The following is a 19540-nucleotide window of genomic DNA, read 5'->3' on the forward strand; positions in this document are numbered from 1 at the left end:
TTGTCTTATTCAGGATGCTCTCTCTCATCTATGTGGAATTAAACAGTGTCTGTGGGGTGGAATGAGTCATGTATCAAATATTGCTATTCTAAATGATAAGATGCTATACCCGGACACATTAACAAGATGAGACTACATCTCATTCAAAGACTTTCAACTAAGTAAGAAAAGTTCTGAGAAGCCACTGGATACACTGGAATGATGATGCAGAGGAAGTCTGTTTGAATTGGTGGAGAGACTTGGTCATGTCTTGTGGGTCTTCTATAAAATAGAAGACCAGTTCAGAATTCAGAGATTGCTAGTTGGCAAGTAGACAGCAGTTCTAGCCAAGCCCCTGAGAATCTCTTGGGGAAGGCTTGAGAGAAAAGAGAAGCTCCTTGTCCTGTCTTACCACTGGCTCATATCACTGGATTCCAAACTGGTCAGCTATCTTATAGAAGACCCAGAAGGATCAAGCCTCTTCATCAATCCAAACAAATTTCCTGTGTCACATCACTCCAGTTCATCCCGTGGCTTTCAAGGATTTTTCTGCCCTTAGTCTAACGTCTCTGAATGATTTGGCTGAGATGTTGGTTAAGGTATCAAGCCATAGTATCTTCTCACTTAAAATAAGGTAGGGTAACTAATTGATCAACTGACTCAATGACCCCCACTTTTATAGTAGTATGATTCTGAGGAAAGAATACTGGATTTAAAGTCAGTTTAAACCACATTTAAAAGCATTTACTCCCTGTGTAACCTTGACCAAATTCTCTTAGCCTCTCTGGGCTCCAGCTTCCTCATCTATAAATTAAGTCAGTCAAACAAGATGACCTCTGAGGTCATATTCAGCTCTAAATCAATTAACCCATAATTCTATGAACCAGCAGAGCATTTTAAACTGTCTGAAAGTGCCTTCTGAGTCTTTTGTTGTTCAGTTCTTTCAGTCACATCTGACTCTTTGTGACCCCATTTCGGGTTTTCTTGGCAAGGATACTAGAGTGGTTTGCCATTTTCTTCTGCAGCTCATGTTACAGATGAGGAAACTGAGGCAAACAAGGTTAAATGATTTGCCCAGTGTCTGAAGCCAGATTTGAACTCAGGAAGATGAGTCTTCCTGATTTTAAGCCCAGTGCTTTATCTCCTTCACCACCTAACTTTTTGAGTCTAGTCAGGCTAAAAGCAGTCACAGAAACAATTTTCTAGAATTTCCTAAAAATGATGAAACATTTTCTTGGGATTTTTATAGTGTTGCCTGTGGGAGAAAAGGAAGTGTAACTCTGAGTCTAAGGGATGAGAGCAGATAGACAAATCTTTTTTCAAATTTTTTTTTCTTGGTTTCTTTTAAAAGTAATCCATTTTGAACATTGCTAAAAAAAGTATCTCCCCTGCCTCTCACACAAAAAGTCAGTGTAAAAATGCAATTGGACCTAAAGCATTTGTTTAGAAATGAGTTCTTAGGCATAAACTGAAGAAACAACTCTTACTCTATTTCATATCCATGTGAAAATATGAATGCTTTAGCTGTTCTGGTAGAGTTATAGACTGGGAAATTAGCATGAAAAAACTTAATAAAGTTTGCCAATACAAACGTGTTTTTTCCATCTTTGATGTGCAAAATAGCAGTGGAAAGAGCAAATTTGAATAATTTTTTTAAAGTTAGATATTTTCAACCTGATGGTATCTTTCATAAACCTTTGAGAGTCAACCAAAAGTTTGATCTCATACAGACATCAGTAATCTCCATGAGGGAAGTTGCATCAGATGTTATCAAGCGATGGCATCCTCTGGGTATTGTGCTTCTGCTAAAATTAGTTTTCTGTTTCTTTACCTTTGCAGTTGAGCTCAGGTGTGTTAATTACTCCATTAATGGCAGCCTGAGCAGCAGCATTTTGTTTCTTTAGAAGCTCAATTGTTTTTCTTAACTCATTCAGTTCGGAGTCCTGAAGAACAAAGGAAAACATTTATAAACCTAAATTCTTACTGCACAGTGGGGAACAGCCACTCAACATTGGGAAAAGTGCCTAGATGGGAAGGATAGCCTAGTGGAAGATTGGTTTTGCAGGGGGGCAATTCCAATGGATTGGTGGAGGTTTTATAAGGTCTACAAAACAACCAAACAAAAGAAAAAGAACAGGGTTATATGGATTCGGTATTTCTAGGCCATTTGCACTTAGCATTTGGTTAGAATAACTATTTCCATAAAATTAGACTTACTTTCTACTCAGCAAGCACTAGATCGACATGAAGACCTATTTTTACTATAATTCAGGGAGTTAATTAAATTCACTTAAGTTAACATGATGATATGATCTAAAGGAAACAATGTGAGGGCTTTCTTTCTTAATACTTTATTACAAGGACAACCAAGTAACATTCTTCCTCATACTTGCCTTCTGTTCGGCCGTCATGGTCAAACTCTGAAGTCTGATTGTCATATTCCCAAGACTTTGCTCGAAAGCTGCTACAAGGTGAGCCTGGAAGGTCAAGGACACAGAATGGGATTAAGTTCTATCCAAGGGAAGGAAAACATGTGAGGTGGAGCACATTCACATACAAACACAAACACACACATGACCGTATGTGACTTGTTCTAAAGCAGGCTAAACAAAATGTCAAAGTGGTCAAGACAAAGCACATGTGGTGGTCAGGTGAAGTGGAGAGGATGTATTGTTGGGCCTGTTAATGTTGGTGAAACCAATAGTAATGTTTTCTTGAACAAAACCAGTGCTGAAGATCCTGGGATTAATTTTTAGGTACAAAGAAGTATATGTATTGACGTATCAAGGCTTTACATTGGGACTGCGCTCACCCACAACTAGGCTGATGTCATAATTGGGTAATGGAGAAGGATCTAGGGAATAGTACAGAGTGACTTCTTAGTCACTTAGTACTGAAGTGGTACAAACTCAATTAATCAGCTAGTCTAAAGATTGTACACAATATGGAAATAAGGTATAGGATAGGTATAAAGAGAGAAATTAGAAAGTGACAGTCTCTGAGAGAAGATGAGTAATTCCCATGGCAAATACAGATGGTAAAGAAGGAAGGAGCCAGGAAAAAGTCTTGGTACATTTCTATAGGCAGGATTGGCATTAGATAAATGAAGCATTATAGGATGAATGAGAAAAGTAAGATTCCAACATGATATAATATTCAAAGTTGAACTAGTTCAATAAAAAAGGGTAAATGATCATGTTAGACAATGAGACTTGAAGAGGTGGAGAAAGAAGAGGATAGAATAGAAACCTTGGAATAAGGCTGCATGAGGATGGATGGTTAACCTGGAGAGGGTGGTTTTGGTTAAATGATGAGGTTGGAAACCAGACTTAAGGGATTCAAGGGGAGGTAGGGGATTTTGTTATTTTGGTTTGGTGAGCAGAAGTGTTTGAGGACAAGCGGCCTCTTGGATAGTTGTTTAGCTTTTTAAATATAGAGATCCCATTTCAAAGGACCACTAGCTATGATAAATGGGATACAAGGAGACCTGTTTATTTCTTTATGAATAGATGCTCTGAGTATCTTAAATAGATGCTCTGAGTATCTTAAAATAAAATGCCTCGAAGTTTTAAAATAAGGAGACGCATTTAAATTTATCTTGGAGGATTTAGCTATACTAGAAGCCTCAGTATGGTGAGAAAAGAATTATACAATTCTGTGAAGGAATAAAGTCACTTCTGAAATAATTTTCACACTTGTGTTTCAGAGTAAAGAAAGCAAAGGTTTTCAGTGACAAATATAGTTTCTTTAAAAAAATCTCATCTCCTCCATTGAGTCCCTCATCTAATACTTTCACTGTAGTGTGGAGGTCATTCTCCAAGGCTATGCCAACATAGAACAGTCCCACAGAATTTACCAAGCTGGACAGGTTTCAACTATGGAACCAGCAATATATGTGTCATCCAACTATCAGCCTGGCTAATTATAAAGAGGCTTATCATCAGAAGTTTAGTTACCAAGTAATGAATTCTGGAGGCTATAGCCACCATACACTAATGCACAGAGGGGTCACAATCTACTTTGGTAGAGAGAATAATCACACCTAATGAAATAATGGATCCTCAAAATATGGAGCTACTATTTCATTCAATAATATTTCTTTCCCCATCCCTGAATTCATCTCTGGATTCAAATTTTTAATTTTAAAAGAAAAAAATTGACATTAATAAGACTATGCCACTGAAAAATGAGCTGTTTTTCTAAGCTCTAAAAGAACTTACATTAACAATGGAAAACCAGATCATAACAGAGGGTCTTATTTTGCTGTTAAAAGATAGGACCATTTTTCTTTTGTGTCACAAGAATGATTAGGAAAATATGGGATAGTGAAGTCATTTCAGTCTTGTTCATCTAACACACAATAGACTTCTCACCAAGTACCATACTCTCACGTTCCAAATGAAAACAAACATGAATAGTATGAAAACATAGGGATAACATGTCCTTGAGGAGTCAGTTCTACAAAAATAAACATAGCTCTGTCTGTGAGAAAAATGGCAGACAATTAAATAAGTTACCACTTATTGGTATGGTTAAATATTTACTGTAAAATAATACAGGATTAAATGTGATGAACAAACAAATTTTTAGAATAATGGTGAGGGTTCTCACTTCAGCTGCTGTGAAAAGTAGAAGAGTAATCTCAGAGAGATGGGAGTATCACAATGGGATTCAAAAAGGTACATGAAGTTGAATGGGATCTAAATTTATTCAGCCAAGCAAAGGTTATTAGCATTTGATGGCTGTTGAGTGGCCAACTCCATGACTGAATTTAGTTCTTTTTGGTCTACATGTCAATCAGTAGACTCAACATCTCTAACTGGCACCTGGGAGGATGAATTAATGCTGATTTGGTAGTCTTGTAGGATTGGCAGGGTGGGGAGGGAGGAAAAGAGAAAAGAGTGCCCATGAGACAGTCAGTCACCTAAATCATAAGACAACTGACTGGTTCTTGGAGAGGAAAATAAAAAGAGTTAGTAGAATTGGTTTTATCATGTGCCCAAAGGCAATTAGAAACATCATAAGATGGGATACTTAGTCATAGTGCTTTTATGGCAAGCATATGCAAAACATCACTGTGAAGATAAGTACAACTTATGAGCTGAAATCTGTTGCAAAGGATTAGAAGGTAGAAAGATTTGATGAAGAACTTGATATGAGCCTTCCAATTGAGTCAACACATATCTTAATATTTAATATTAACTACCATCATCATCATCACTACCATTTATAAAGCACTTTAACAGAAGTACTTTACACATCTCCTCATTTTATACTCACAACAATCCTGGGAGGTAGGTGTTGTTATTATCTCCACTTACAGGTGAGAAAACTGAGGCAGAGAGAGGTTAAACGACTTTCTTAAGATCATTCAGCTAGTAAGTGTCTCAAGCAGGATTTGAACTCAGATCTTCCTCATTTTAGGTTTTGTAGTCTGTTCATTAGACCACATAACCATCTTGATTTTTAATGTGAAAGCGGCCAAAGAGGAGGATAGTGAAAATTATTTTGGAAATTTAATATTAATTTATGATTAAGAATTTAAAAAGTCATCTTGTACAAAATAACTAATATGGAAATGTTTTATGTAAGTTCATATGTATAACATACCTGGTTGCTTACTATCTCAGGGAAGGAGGAGGGGGGAGAGAGGGAAGAATAGAATTTGAAACTCAAAACTTTAAATAAAAATGTTTTTAAAAATTTATGGGCAGCAAGATGGCGCAGTGGACAGGGCAGTGGGCTTAAAGTCAGGAATAACTAAGTTCAAATCCTTCTTTAGATTCTTGCTAGTGGCATTATCATGGGCAAATTACAATCTGTCCCAGTTGCAATTTCCTCTTTTCTACAATGGGATGATAATAGTACCTATGTTACAGGTTTGCTGTGAAGACAAAATGAAATAACACATGTAAAGCCTGAAGTGATATGTAAATGTTTGCTACTATTATTATTGTTATTATTTTTTAAAAGTTGTCTAGAGAGGCTAAACTGATTTTTCCAGGGTCTTATAATGCATCAGTATGTGGGATCTGGACCCTGTTCTTCCTGGCTCCTAGATCAGCTCTCTATCCACTGGCATTGTACTTTCAGAATAAGAATAAGGATCATGGACGTAGCACCTTATCCCAGGGCTCTTTCCATCTGAGCTCCACAGGAAAAGATGAGGACAAAATAAGCTATAACTGTGTATGCTCTAAAGCACACTAATAAAAGTTTATCTTAGAATAGTCAAAGGCTAGAAAAAATAATAAAAAAAGAAGTTAAAGAGATCGAAGCTCTATAGTCTACTAGGGAGTTTTAAGTCTATATACCATGAATACTCTTCCAAGAAGAGAGTTGAAAGGTTAGAGATTGTTTTGGTGCTTATATCACAAAAACAAAATCGACTAAATAACTTCTTAGACAGGAATTAACCATTAGCTCACGTAGGAGCCATTTCAGAAACAGCTGTCTCTAATCAGACCATCAGCTAGTTGGAGGAAAGATCAAAATCAATTCCAAATTAGAAGAAGAAAGATGGGGAAAAACTGCATTCAATTGTAATAGCTCCAATATTGTCTTATTTAAAAGAACTGCTGACTCTAAAGTATGGGAAATGGATAAAAGCAAAGACACTGACTCTGATGATCATTTTTTCCTTAAAGAAATATAAATGAACAACACTTGCCAAATGAAGAGACCAAGAGAGCCAGAAACCACCTTAGCTAGGACATACTTGATCTCTTTGCCAACTAGAGACATGGGAGCCAAGGTAACACTAATTTAAAGTGAAGGATCATTTGTAAATCATTATAGAAGAGGATGGCACTAGACTGTGACTTATACTTCCTCACAAAAGAGGAAAATGATCCTGTACAATGCTTGGCATGAGAATAGTTAGACCACGTGTCCACCAGACTATTTATAGTTGAAATTGAAAAGACTACAAAAAGGTTATAAATAAAACAGATTAGATACAACAGTGACTTGGTCTCAATGTTGATGACAATTAAACCACCACATTTGTATATCACCACTTCAGTATATGATATGAAGAAATAAAAATGGCAGTTATGCAAATCACATTGAGAAGAATGGTTGGACTGGTTCAAATACATACATAAAGAATATGTGCCATAGGTAACACAATTTTAAAGGCACTTAGGTACTGTTGGATTTGGAGTCAGGACCCAAAGTTACTAAGCTGTACATACTCTTTGACTCAATGATACCATTGCTAGGCCTATACTCCAAAGAGATCAAAGCAAGAGTAAAAGTATCTTTAAGTACAAGATATTTATAGAAACTCTTTTTTTATGGCATCCAAGAAATGGAAATTAAGAATATGCTTATCAATTGGGGAATGACTAAGCACATTATGGTATAGGAATGAAATGGACTACAACTGTGCCATTAGAAATGACAAAAGGGGTATTTTCAGAGAAACCTGGGAAAACTTGTATGAATAGATACAAAGCGAAGTAAGCAGAACTAGGAGAACAATTTATAAAAAAAAAACAAAAACCAACAACATCGTAACGACAAACAATTTTGAAAGGATTTAGAACTTTGCTCAACATAACAACCAGTCATGGAGTGATGAGGAAGCATGCTTCCTACATCCAAAAAGAAGGGTGATGGATTAGAGTGTAGAATGAGCCATATGTTCATTTTGCTTGACTATGCTTATTACAATGTTTTTGTTTTTTGTTTCATTGGGGAGTAGAGATGAAAGGGAGAGAAAATATTTTTGTTAATTGAAAGAATTAAATCAGAAATAAAGGAACTATGAAATAGATTTTAAATATCAAAAAGCGGAATACACTATTCTGATTATCCCCAGTTTCTAATACTATCTCATTTGGGAATGACTTTCAACATATTTTGTCTTTCATTGTCTGTCTTTCTGTTGATCCCTCCCCTCAACCATCTGTAAATCCAAGTATCTTAAGTGCAGGGGCTCTGTATCTTCTGTGCCTGTCTACCATAGTACCTGTCATAGAGTTGGCTTTTAATAAATGCTTGTTGGGTGAATGAATGAATAAAGACACTCAAGAAGGCACTAGCCTTTACTGACTCACACGTCCACTTTCTCAAGTCTAACATCTTCATAAGAGTGGTCTATGTTCATGTTCTTGATGAAAACATGGGTAAGAGAAACCCAGGTTTTTGTAGACAATATTCTACAGAAAATGACATGTCTGTAGTTATGAAATTGGCTGATATAGGCAGAAACCTTAAAATCCCATTGTGTTTACCATTTGTTGATTATAATTGAGTCAACAGAGCGAAATCTGTGTTAAAGGCTCTCTTCTAACAAAATGTCTACCATTCATGTTTTAAGATCATATGAAGACTTCTGTTCAAATGCAAGATCAAGAAAAACAAAAACAAACCTTTCCTCAGTGATTTTTAAAGTGCCACCATTAAGGGAAGTGTGTATTGATGAAACTGTGAACTGGCCTAGTCATTCTATAAAGCAATTTGGAACTATGCCCCACAGGCAATAAACTGCATACCCTTTAACCTAGCAATACTGCTACTAGGTCAAAACCCAAAGAGATCAAAGGGGAAAAGGATCATATGTACAAACATGTTTTATAACAGCTCTTTTTATGGTGGCAAAAAATTATAAATTGAGGGGATGTTCATTAGTTGGAGAATGGCTGAAAAAAATTATAGTACGTAGATGTGATGGAATATTATTTTACTATAAGAAACAGTTAAGGAGATAATATTATAAAGATAAACAACTTTCAAAGACTTAGGAACTCTGATCAACATGGTGACCAATAACAATTATAAAACATTCCAACTGAAAATTGAGATATGTATACACGCATACCTGTACACACATATTTGCCTCCCCTGCTAGAATGTAAGCTTCTTGTCAGTGAGGATTATTCCATTTATTGTATTTTTATCTCTGTACAGCAAAGTTCCTGGCACATAGTAGTATTAATAAGTATTTCATTGATCTTGTTTCTTTGTTCTGGGTTCCAAGAATCAGACTCCACAGTTATAAGGGAAGAACCTATTTCATACTAACCCCAGGGTTGACAATGGACATATTAAGGCAGACCTCTATATATTTGCATTTTTAACCAATAGAAAGTAGGCCTGAATTGTAATGGTAATATTAAAACTGGACCATCCTCCATAATTAGAGGTACAAGAAACATTTAAGGTCATTTGATGGGAAAAAAAAACAGAAGAAAACAAAATAAAAACATTTGTATTTAACATTTAAGGAATTCTTATTTTAGCTATAGGATGATAGACTCTTAAGCTAGAAGGGACCTCAAAGGCCATCTAGTTCAATTCATTCATTTTAAAGATGAGACTACTGAGGCCCAGAATAGTTAAGTGACTTGCCTAAGATCACAAAGATGGTAAGGGTCAGAGGTGGGATCGGAATCTAGGTCCTCTGACTGCACTATGCTGTCTCCCATGTTTTCATATGTGGTGTAATTGAAGACCTCTCTCCTTGGAGGAGCTGTGACCTCATCACTATGGGCATCCCTTTCTCGGATGTAAATGACAGCTCTCTTCCTCCTTTAGAAAGACCCCTATGGGTGACTATGGCCAAAAAAAAAAAAAACATTGATCGCTCAGTGGCCAGTCTCCTTTAGATAAGCTTCTCTGAACTAGCTGTGCTGCTCTTGGGACAAGATCCACAGAATTTGCTGCTAGGATCATAATTAAAAGCCCTTCTATCTCGGTTAAGAGATAGTAAAGACTTGGGCACCACTTGCATAGCTACTGAGAAACAAGATTCGCCTTCATCCATGAGGAAGCATCAGAGTAGGACTTTAATGGAGGCAAAAAGAATGAGCTTTATGCTAGAAAGAAAATTTATATTATAAGATAACTTCTAGCATAAACTTTTATGTATCAGAAATTCCTTGTTCTACAAAGTCAGGAAGGTGCTACCACAGATACAGCATAGGATTTGGAGTCAGAAAGACGTGAGCTCAAATCTGGCCTTAGACACTTACTAGCTGCGTGACACTTTACCTATCTGCCTCAGGTTTCTCATTTGTAATAATAATAGCACTTTGATCAAAGGGTTGTTGTGAGTATCTAGTGATATAACACATGTATATGTAAAGTGCTTTCCTAACCTCAAAGCGTTATAAAAGTGCTGGTTATTATTGTTATTAGTATAGACTGTTGGTTAATAGAATGGCAGTAAAATAGCTAACTGAGACTGTTATTGTATAATTTTGCAATCAAAAGGTCTGGGCTCATATCCTGGTTCTGCTAACCACTATCAAGGGCAAGTCTCTACATTGTCTCTGTGCCTCAGTTTCTTCATCTATAAAACTGGAATAATACCTCTATTGCCTATTTCATAGGACTTCCGAGGTTCACATGAAATATTAGATGTAAACCCACTTCACAAAACAAAAAGTAGAATATCCATGTCAGTTATTATTTTATTTAATCTTCTTGACCCCAAGAGAAAGTGAGAAAGGCCATTAGCACTTTGCAGGGGGGTAGTGGTGGTGGAGGAGGCGGGAACAACCTCTGGAGTAAATGTATAGGAGGAGAACATGGACAAACGTTGCACAGAATAAGCAGTCGTGAATCAGCACCCCTGGAAGAAATATCCATATCAATGGCTAGGGGTATGGATCCATCTGAATATTTAATCAGGCCTATCATCAATAATGGACATCAACTTTTGTTAAAATGAATCTTGAGTTTTGACTTTGAGTTGCTAAGTTTAAATCAAAATCCCAATCTTTACTTGTCAGAATAATGAGCAACATTTGCAAGCATCCACTTCTTAGTACTTACGTTAGCAGTCAGTTGAGTAGTCAAGGCTGAAACCTTCTCTTGGGATGCATCCAACTCCCTCCGTAGCTTTCGAATCTAAACATCACGTTTTAAAGGATTACTTATTTGAGGACCAGATTCTCAGATCCATAAGGATATAAAATATTGAGATTTAAAAGGGATATCAAATCAAGGAACTGCTCCTTACCTCTGACTGGCACTTTTCTTCTGGCTGTAAGAAAAACAAAAATAGTTAGAGTAGGTGTGCGTGGGATTGAAGTGTGCCACAATTACCCCAACATGGCTAGCTCAGATTCTAAATATTTTTACCTGCAGGTCAGGTTCATTGTTGGCCATGAAGACTGTATCTTAGGAGTTTTTAATGAGGTTATCCTGTGTTGCCTAAGGTCACCAGTTAGTGGTAGATTCAGAATTAGAACTCAGGTCTCCTTACTCTTGGGATTCAATGCTAGCTAGTCTAGTGATCATGTCATGACATTATGCTTGTTTCATTAATAGTTATGGCTACCTTGAGCTTATGTTCTGATAGAAAAAATAAGGTATTAAATAAGCTTTTCAGGCACCTACACTGTACAGAACTGTTACCTAATCACCACTTCCTGCCATCTATGGGCAAGCTCCTGCTACTTTCCTATGCATATAACTGAATTCTTTTTTTTTTTCTTTTTGGAGAGGCAACGGGGGTTAAGTGACTTGCCAATGGTCACACAGCTAGTAAGTGTCAAGTGTCTGAGGCCGAATTTGAACTCAGGTCCTCCTGACTCCAAGGCCGGAGCTCTATCTACTGTACCACCTAGCTGCCCCTGATGTAATTGTATTCTAACTATCCCATTCTCCTGCTACATTAAAAGCTCTAGAGTATGAGTTCTCAACCTTGTATATGAGAATATATTGGCCCTGATGAGAAATTTAGGACATAGACTTGCTGTGTTGACTTTGAAGAGTATTGTTTACCAAGGGTCATTTATGATTTTGTTTTCTAGGCACAAATGAAAAAGATGTAGCATGGTATAGTGGATAAAGAGCTAGCTTTGGAGTTGGGAAAACCTGGGTTCAAGTTCCACACATCCTGGCTGTGTGACCTTGGGCAAGTCTCTTAACCTCTTTGCGTCCAAGGCAACTTTCTAAGACCAGCAATTACAGACCTACATTGGTAGAGGGAGTTTTTTCACCAGAACCCATGAAATCCCAGTTCCAGACCAAAAAGATAAGCAAACAAAAATTTGCTAAAGTGATTAGAATATATAAATCCAAACTATCAGAGTAATTCTAAGTTTATTAATACTTACTGTGGAATAAATGGATGATGTACTGGAAACCAAGGAGAGGGAAGATCCATGAACTGAAAATAAAAATAACAAGCCAATTGCATAACCACAGGGTATGTGACCAAAGAGATAAATCATGGGCAATACACTGCAGGAAACTACAAACCTCTCTTTGAAAATACAAAACAGCTTTATTTCATCATGATTCATTATCCTATTCATATTAATTGTAGGAGGTGAGAAAACAGAGATAATGAGGGGAATTATAAATAGCTACCATTTTTACATGGGGGGAAGGCAGATTACAGTGAAAATTAGAAAGATTATATTCAATAGAGACTTCTTCCAAGAAAAATCGAGCAAATGACAATCTGCCTAGAAATACATCCTTTAAAAAATGTTGGTTCTTTATTCTATTTTTATCAGGTACCCAAGGAGACGAGTAATTCTCTTACTGATGAGCACCACTTAAGGAATGCATTTTCTCACCACCCAAGACACATTCATTTGTTATTTCAAATGTGATCTGAAAATGTGCTATGTTTCATGCTCAGGTGTTCCAACTGTTCTTTATTTTAAGAAGCCCTAATTACATTTTTTATGAAACCTCTCTGAAGTTTACTTTTCAAATAGAAAGCTCGTAAGAGCTCACTAGGGAATTTTTGATCAGGCACAATGGCCAGAGAGCCTTGAGAAGATATGCCATTGCTGGGGTATGACCCCAGCCCTCTGGGTACGGCATGGAAAACAGGGTGCTCGGAGTTAGCAGACAAAATTTTCCTACTCACACCACCAATTGTTATCAAAAATACCTGGGAGAGCTTGGATGGTTTTGAAATGCAGCAAAATTATCTATAAGCCAGTGGTTAAATGAACAATTCTCCCAGAAAGCAAATCTTCTTTTATTTGCTTAAATGCCCATTTTAAGGTATCAGTTAGGACCTTCCAGAGCTACTCTTCAGATAGACATTAAGCAGGAAACCACTGATAGGCTACAGCAATGCTTATTAATGTTATTAGCTATTCTAGTATAGCATCTCCTCTAGGGCAAAAGTCTTCATCTCCTTCATACTTTTCCTACTCTTGTCCCTATCCAAGCCATTCCTACCATTCCCTATTCTCTTTTCCCCTTTACTATCTCACCTGTGCCCTCTAGAACTAGATCATTAAAAATACCTTCCCTCTCTGCTTAATCTCTTCTTTTCTCACATTTCCTAGATTTCTTCTTCTCATGGAAACCGGACCCTCTCCAGAAGACACTGCATCACTGGCCACCTTCTTCAACACTACTTGCTTCTTCTCACGTTCCCAAAGCAAGAGGAGGAGCTGGTCTACACCTCAGTTTCCACTGTCCCTTCCAGACTCTCTTTCAGCCACCAACATTCAGCAACTCTGTCTCTTTGGGATTTACTACATCCTCTTTGTCATCTGTTCCAGATCCTTGTTGCTGTCATCTGCTACCTTCTAAACTATTCTCCCTCCTTTCTCAAGGAGTTCAGTACCTGACTCAGTCTCTCCAACCTAAACTCATACTTGAAGATATATATGTGTGTGTGTGTATAATGACATATGACATATATACATATATGTATATATACATATATATTCATATATATACCCTTAAATGTTACATTTTCAGTTCATCAACTTCCTCAGTTCCCACACCCTACAATTTCACAATGGTTCAACCATTCACAGGAACAGTCCATCAGATCATATATAGTGGTGCCACATCCATAATTTGACTTAGAAAAATTGGTCTTTAATTAGTCTCCTCTACTTCTGTCTCTCTTCCCTGCCTCCTCTCTCTCACTCCTCCTAAACTTATGTCTTCAACCATACTTTTACTTCCTGAATATTGATTCTTCCCTGTTCTCCCTGTCCATCTTCCCTGCCCTGCCCTTGCTTTCCTCTTCCTGGTCTTGATCCTACCTGACCAGTTCATCTGAACATGAACCTACACTCTTGACTTGCTTGAGCCCTTCCTTGTCTTACCTGTTCACATCCTCCCAATCTAAGTTGTTCCTTCCATCTATCTTCTTGTTAGTTTTGGCTGTGTCTAGGTACCCTACTTTGTTAGGAAGCTCATTTACAGTTTGTTCAATTTCTGTAATGTAGGGTAGCATGGTGGTCACTGGTGGCTAAAGGAGGGTCTAAAAGGGACATTAGAGATTGAGGTGTAGACCAACTTCCCCTCTTGCTTTCCCAAGTCAGGGAACATGAGAAGAATCAATCAGTGTTACACATTTGAGGTGAGGAAATTAAGATCCAGGGAGGTTAAGTGATTTGCCCAAGGTCACAAAGGTGGTAAATGTCAGAGGTGGGATCTGAACCCAGGTCTTCTGATTTCAAAGCCAGTGCTTATTCCACTGTATGAGGCTGCCTCCCTCACATTGCTAATCTTCATTTGATTTGCAAATCTCTGATTGATCCTCTATTCCACACCTCTCAGTGGCTGTTCCAAGCTTCTATTCAAACTTTTAACCCTTTTTTTTTTGCCTATTACTCTCTCTCTTGCTTCCATGTCTGAAACACATTTCCTGCTCATCTCCATGTCTCAGAATCTTTGACTCCGTTCAAGGATCAATCCCGGTGCCACTTCCTCCATGAACCCTCCCTTATTCCTCTTTCACCATAGTTGGTAATGCTCTCTCTCTCCTTATTTTCCTTGTACAGTACTAATTTGTATACATATTGTAGCCTCCTTGAGAAGCAATTGTCTGGTTTTTGCCTTTGTATCTTGAGTGCATCATCCAGTGTCTCGTACAAACTGGGTACTTAATGAATATTAGTCAAATTTGTTAAACTGAATATAAGGCCTACATAGGATGGCCACTCAGCAGGGATATTGTAGAGAGGGTCTTTATATCAAATGGAGATCCCCTCCAGCTCAAAGGTTCTACAGTCCTACCAAAAAAAAAGGCACTTTTCTATAGACGTGTCATGAGCTATGGAAAAAGCATAATAATCTGAGGCAAAATTATAAATAAGATGAGACTGCTTTAGGCAATCTTCTTCTCTTGCGGTCAACCCTTCTTTTGGACCTAGAGCCCTCAGACTGTTCATAGGCTGAACATTGACCTAACATGGGACCCTAACTTAATCCTGACCTTCCCAGAAAAGTCATTCTATGCTTCTATAAACCCACCTTAGTGAGGATCTTCACTGCTTGGACCAAAGAAGGGACAAATAGTCAGTCTTTCAAGTACTAAGGCAAATCAGTAAGGGAAATATTTCTGGTCAGGAAGACCATTAGAACAAACATACTGTCATTGACAGTGTCAAACAAAATATGCAAAGAACTAACATGGGATTTTTGGATTAGTCAAGGGCTGAGCTTTCTTCTTCCAAATTGCTAACATTTCCTCATTAAATGTTTAATGTGCTACCGGTGCTGCTGCCTTGGGGACATTTCTATGAATATTTAATGCTACTGGGTACCAGACCGACCCATATGGTGAGCAGGGTTCTCGCCAATGTCATTATGATATTTCTATGTATTTAAGTCTTCTTGATTCATAAACGGCATCAATATGGCTGTAGGCCAAAGAAGCTGAAAAATAAAAGTCAATTAAGCCTGCTCTGAAGTGTTAGAATTTATCCTCTTTCAGAAAGAAGTCGAGGTTAACCTGTTATGTGGTATAGCTACATTGGAATCAGTGAAATGCCTTTAATAATACACATGCACACACACACACACACACAAAGATTTTTAAAAAGACAATATGGCTTCCCCTTGGTATCAGGAGCTAGCTCTTAGGAAATCTAGTAACTGTGCTATTTTTGATACTTCAACTTCTTTCATATATGTCCCTTTCTCTCTTTTCCTACCACATCTCTTCCCTATCCCTCACCCCAGTCCTACTTCTCATCTCCTCTACTCTGGACTATTGCAATAACCTCTTAATTGGTTCCTTGGCCTCCATTCTTTCCAGAATGAACACAAGCTACCTTACCGATATAGCTGAATTCTAAAGGGCAGGGGTGACCAGGTCACTCCTCTGCTCCAAAGGCTCAGTGGTTCCCCTGTGCCTTTAGGATAAACTATCAATAGCCATATTTGACATTTAATGTTCTTTTCAATCTGGCTTCAGCCTATCTTTCTAGGATGATTTCATATTATTCCATGTCAAACAATCTAGGCTCCAACCACACTGTCCTACTTGCTGTTCCCTGTATAGGACATTCCATCTCCCAGGCAAACTCTCCTTCCTCACCATGCCATCTTGAAACCTCCATCTCAATCTTCTTCAAGAGGATTTGTTTGACTACACCCACCTTCCCAACACTCTGTATATAGTTTGTATATAGCTAGCTGGGAACATATTGTCAGTACAGGGGTTCTTAACCTAGGGTCCGTGAATTAGTAAAAAATGTTTTGATGAATGTATTTCAGTATAATTGGATTCCTTTGGAATAAAATCCTAATCATTTAAAAACATTATTCTTAGAAGGGATACATAGGCTTCACCAGACTGTCAAAGGGATCTGTTACACAAAAAAAGTTTAAGAATCTGTGTGGAACAGAACATAAGCTCCTTAAGGGCAGGGAGTATGTTCTCACTTTTATCTTTGTATCCTCAGCACCTAAAGCAAAAGCACCTAATAAATGCTTGCAGATTGACCAATGTGTCTCATTTTCTAGCTACCAGTTTTCATGACCTTTAGCGCACTTTTGGAGCGGGCTTCCAAAGCCCCAGTGCTGACAGAACAGGGTAGGGAGGGGTAGGATTCAAGTCACTGCATGCAATCAGCACGCAGGCACAAGCCAGAAGAATATTTACTCCAATGTGGCTGGAATCATTAGACTGAATGAAATAATTGGGTATATTCCAGTCAATGAAGCAATAAAAGGCTTCTGACTTCACACGTGGGAAACTGTCATCCTCAACCTCCCAACCCCCTCAACAGGTCCAGAACATCACCACATGCCTAGGAGATTACTACTGCCTCTTTGCCCTTTGGTTAAGTCCCAGTATTGTGTCTTGCTCTTGGAGCCTTTATCCCGCCATGACAGGGAAATCGACTTGATGAAATAACCAGTATTTTCCAGTCCAAGCTACTCTGATAGAGAAAGAAAGTCCAGTGCAGCAAGGAAGGCTCGTTTATAGCAAATGCTAACAGAATTTGGATGTCCGTGCATGGCATAATGGATTGGGTGCTGGACTCGAAGTCACCAAGACCTGGTTCAAATCCAACCTTAAACATTGACTAATGCTGTGATTGTGGGCAAGTCACTTAACTTGCCTCAGTTTCCCCAACTATAAAATGGGGCTAATAATAGTCCCTACCTCCCAGGGTTGTTTTGAGGATCTTATGAGATAATGTTTGTGAAGTATTTAGTACATAGTGTGAATACACATAGCATAAAGTACTAGTATACTTAATACGCAGTAGGCACTATATAAATATTAGCTTTTCTTGTTTGTTTTTAGCTACACCAGTTCTAAAAACTGGTCACAAAAATCTGAATTAAAAAAAAAAGAGCCACACCAATTTTAAACATCTACTTGGTGTCCTACAAATACCTCCACAAATGATCCTTTTTAAGGACTGAATCAAATATCAGAAGAAATTTAACGTACCTTGGGTAATTTTAAAAGGCTGTTCTTGGACCATGCCTGTGTGTCAAATCAGAATACTAATTAAATCCAATAAAACCCTACAGATGTGTGCCAATATCAATAACTAAGTTTTGAGTTTAAGTTTCTAATTTCCCTGAAATTTCTGTTTCTGATTACTACCTATAACATATTGAATGGAGTTAATATAGTTTATATATTTTATCTAAGTATAGCACGTGATTTGTTAACAATTTATCCGTTCACCCCAGTGGCAGGGGTTAGGTTGGTAGAGGGATTACAGTTTCTAGGAAAAGAAGAAAAGCCAGACTAATTCCTCCCATATTGGAATCAAACTACATTCAATAGGAGAAGCCCACTTTGTCTTCATAACATAACATCTCCCACTGGATGCAATAAAATCCATCTGTACCCACACATCCCAAGAGATCTAAATGTTACATGTTCACAGAGCACCAACTCTTTAGACCTTTCTGTCTATACTTCTGTTTTAACTCCGTGTAAACGATTAACGTTTATAATAGTCTAGACATTGCTTGTAGCAGAGTTAGCAAGTACTTTTAATCAATGTCATTTTGACATCTAAGATATTCCACAGTTGTGCCCGCTTAAGGCGGCTTGATTCCAGATTGGACAAGTTAAAGTTATCTGTTGATAAACTAATGAAGTTGGGGCCTTTATGAGCCAGATCTTGCTTGTTTAGACATGTTTCAGTCGTGAATATGGTTCACTCAGCAATACGTGACAATAACAGATTAAGAGGATATCGTAGGAACTCCACAGTCAGATATACGAGCTAGTCATTTCAATAACTTGTAAAGTAAGAAAATTATAGCACACTGCTGAAATGCTTATTTGAAAAATCCAAGCAAAATGTCAACTGCCTAGTCCCTCAACTGACAGCATACAAAACTTGAAATAGTACAACTCTAAAATGGTATACAACCAAGTTGTTTGCTCTTAAAAGCAACAAATCACTCTCAGCAACTTCCTATCCGCCTTTCCGTAGCCTTCTTTGTCCCAGCAGGCTCCCGATATGGATTTCCAGACTCCTGCCTACTTGCTGGATGCAAACGATCCAAAAATTATTCATTGGACAGTTTGGTTGTTAGGAAAATTAAAAAAAAAAGGGCAATAATTCCTCTGTAACTAAACTCTTAAAATTATCTGTTAAGAAGAACATTTGGTGCTCTCCACATCCAAAGAAAGAACTATGGAGTCTGAATGTAGATCGAAGCATACTATTTGCTCTTTTTTTCTTCTGTTTTGTTTTGTTTCCTCTTTCTTGTGGTTCCTCCTATTGGTTCTAATTCTTCTTTACAACATGACTAACATGAAAATACATTTAATGGGAATATATATGTAGAGCCTATATCAGATTGCACGCCATCTTGGGGAGGGAGGTGGGGAGGGAGGGGGAGAAAAATTTAAAACTCCAAAGCTTATGGAAATGATTATTGATAAATCAAAATAAATTAATTAATTTCAAAAAAGAACATTTGGAAATATCTAACATCTTGCCTTTTTCCATTTATTCTTGAGATCTGAGGATATCATGAAATGGCTTTTTTTTTTTTATATCCCTTACGTGTTGGCTATTTGCTACGTTTTCCAAAGCTGGGATTAGCAGGGGAAGACCTTCTGCTTTGTTCTCTCACATTTTCTTCTGCAGAATGGGGGAAATGATTCCTATCTGAACAGCAGAATTTAGCAGGCACCGAATAAAGGCTTGTGGAATTGTTGAATTGCCATGTACATGACCAAAACAAATAGGCTACCCTACCACCTGTTTTTCTCTGGGACATGTCACATCTGTCAATCAGGGGAACCTGGCAAGGTTACTGCCATTTTGATTTTGAGCCATGGATTTTGGGGCCATCTTCTTAGCTCAGTGACTTCATTCTTTGAGGTGCCTAGGGCAGGACC

At 37.7% G+C, this 19540-nt stretch overlaps 1 protein-coding gene across 4 annotated transcripts in view; it reads right to left on the bottom strand.

Moving 5' to 3' along the window:
• The window catches only part of NAV2 (neuron navigator 2), a 457081-nt gene that overhangs the window by 41055 nt on the left and 396486 nt on the right, over nt 1-19540 (bottom strand). For 3 of the 4 annotated variants that reach the window (XM_027852625.1, XM_027852627.1, XM_027852626.1), the window contains 5 exons: nt 12054-12106; nt 10952-10975; nt 10765-10839; nt 2373-2456; nt 1811-1922 (listed from right to left, as the gene is read on the bottom strand). In XM_027852625.1, the coding sequence (XP_027708426.1) occupies nt 1811-1922; nt 2373-2456; nt 10765-10839; nt 10952-10975; nt 12054-12106 (348 nt within the window). Of the gene's footprint in view, nt 1-1810; nt 1923-2372; nt 2457-10764; nt 10840-10951; nt 10976-12053; nt 12107-17617; nt 17654-19540 lie in introns of all 4 variants that reach the window. The other variant, XM_027852624.1, reaches the window with a different exon arrangement.

This window comes from Vombatus ursinus, unplaced genomic scaffold (genome assembly GCF_900497805.2).
Source record: "Vombatus ursinus unplaced genomic scaffold, bare-nosed wombat genome assembly UNPS02009770.1, whole genome shotgun sequence".
Taxonomy (NCBI): domain Eukaryota; kingdom Metazoa; phylum Chordata; class Mammalia; order Diprotodontia; family Vombatidae; genus Vombatus; species Vombatus ursinus.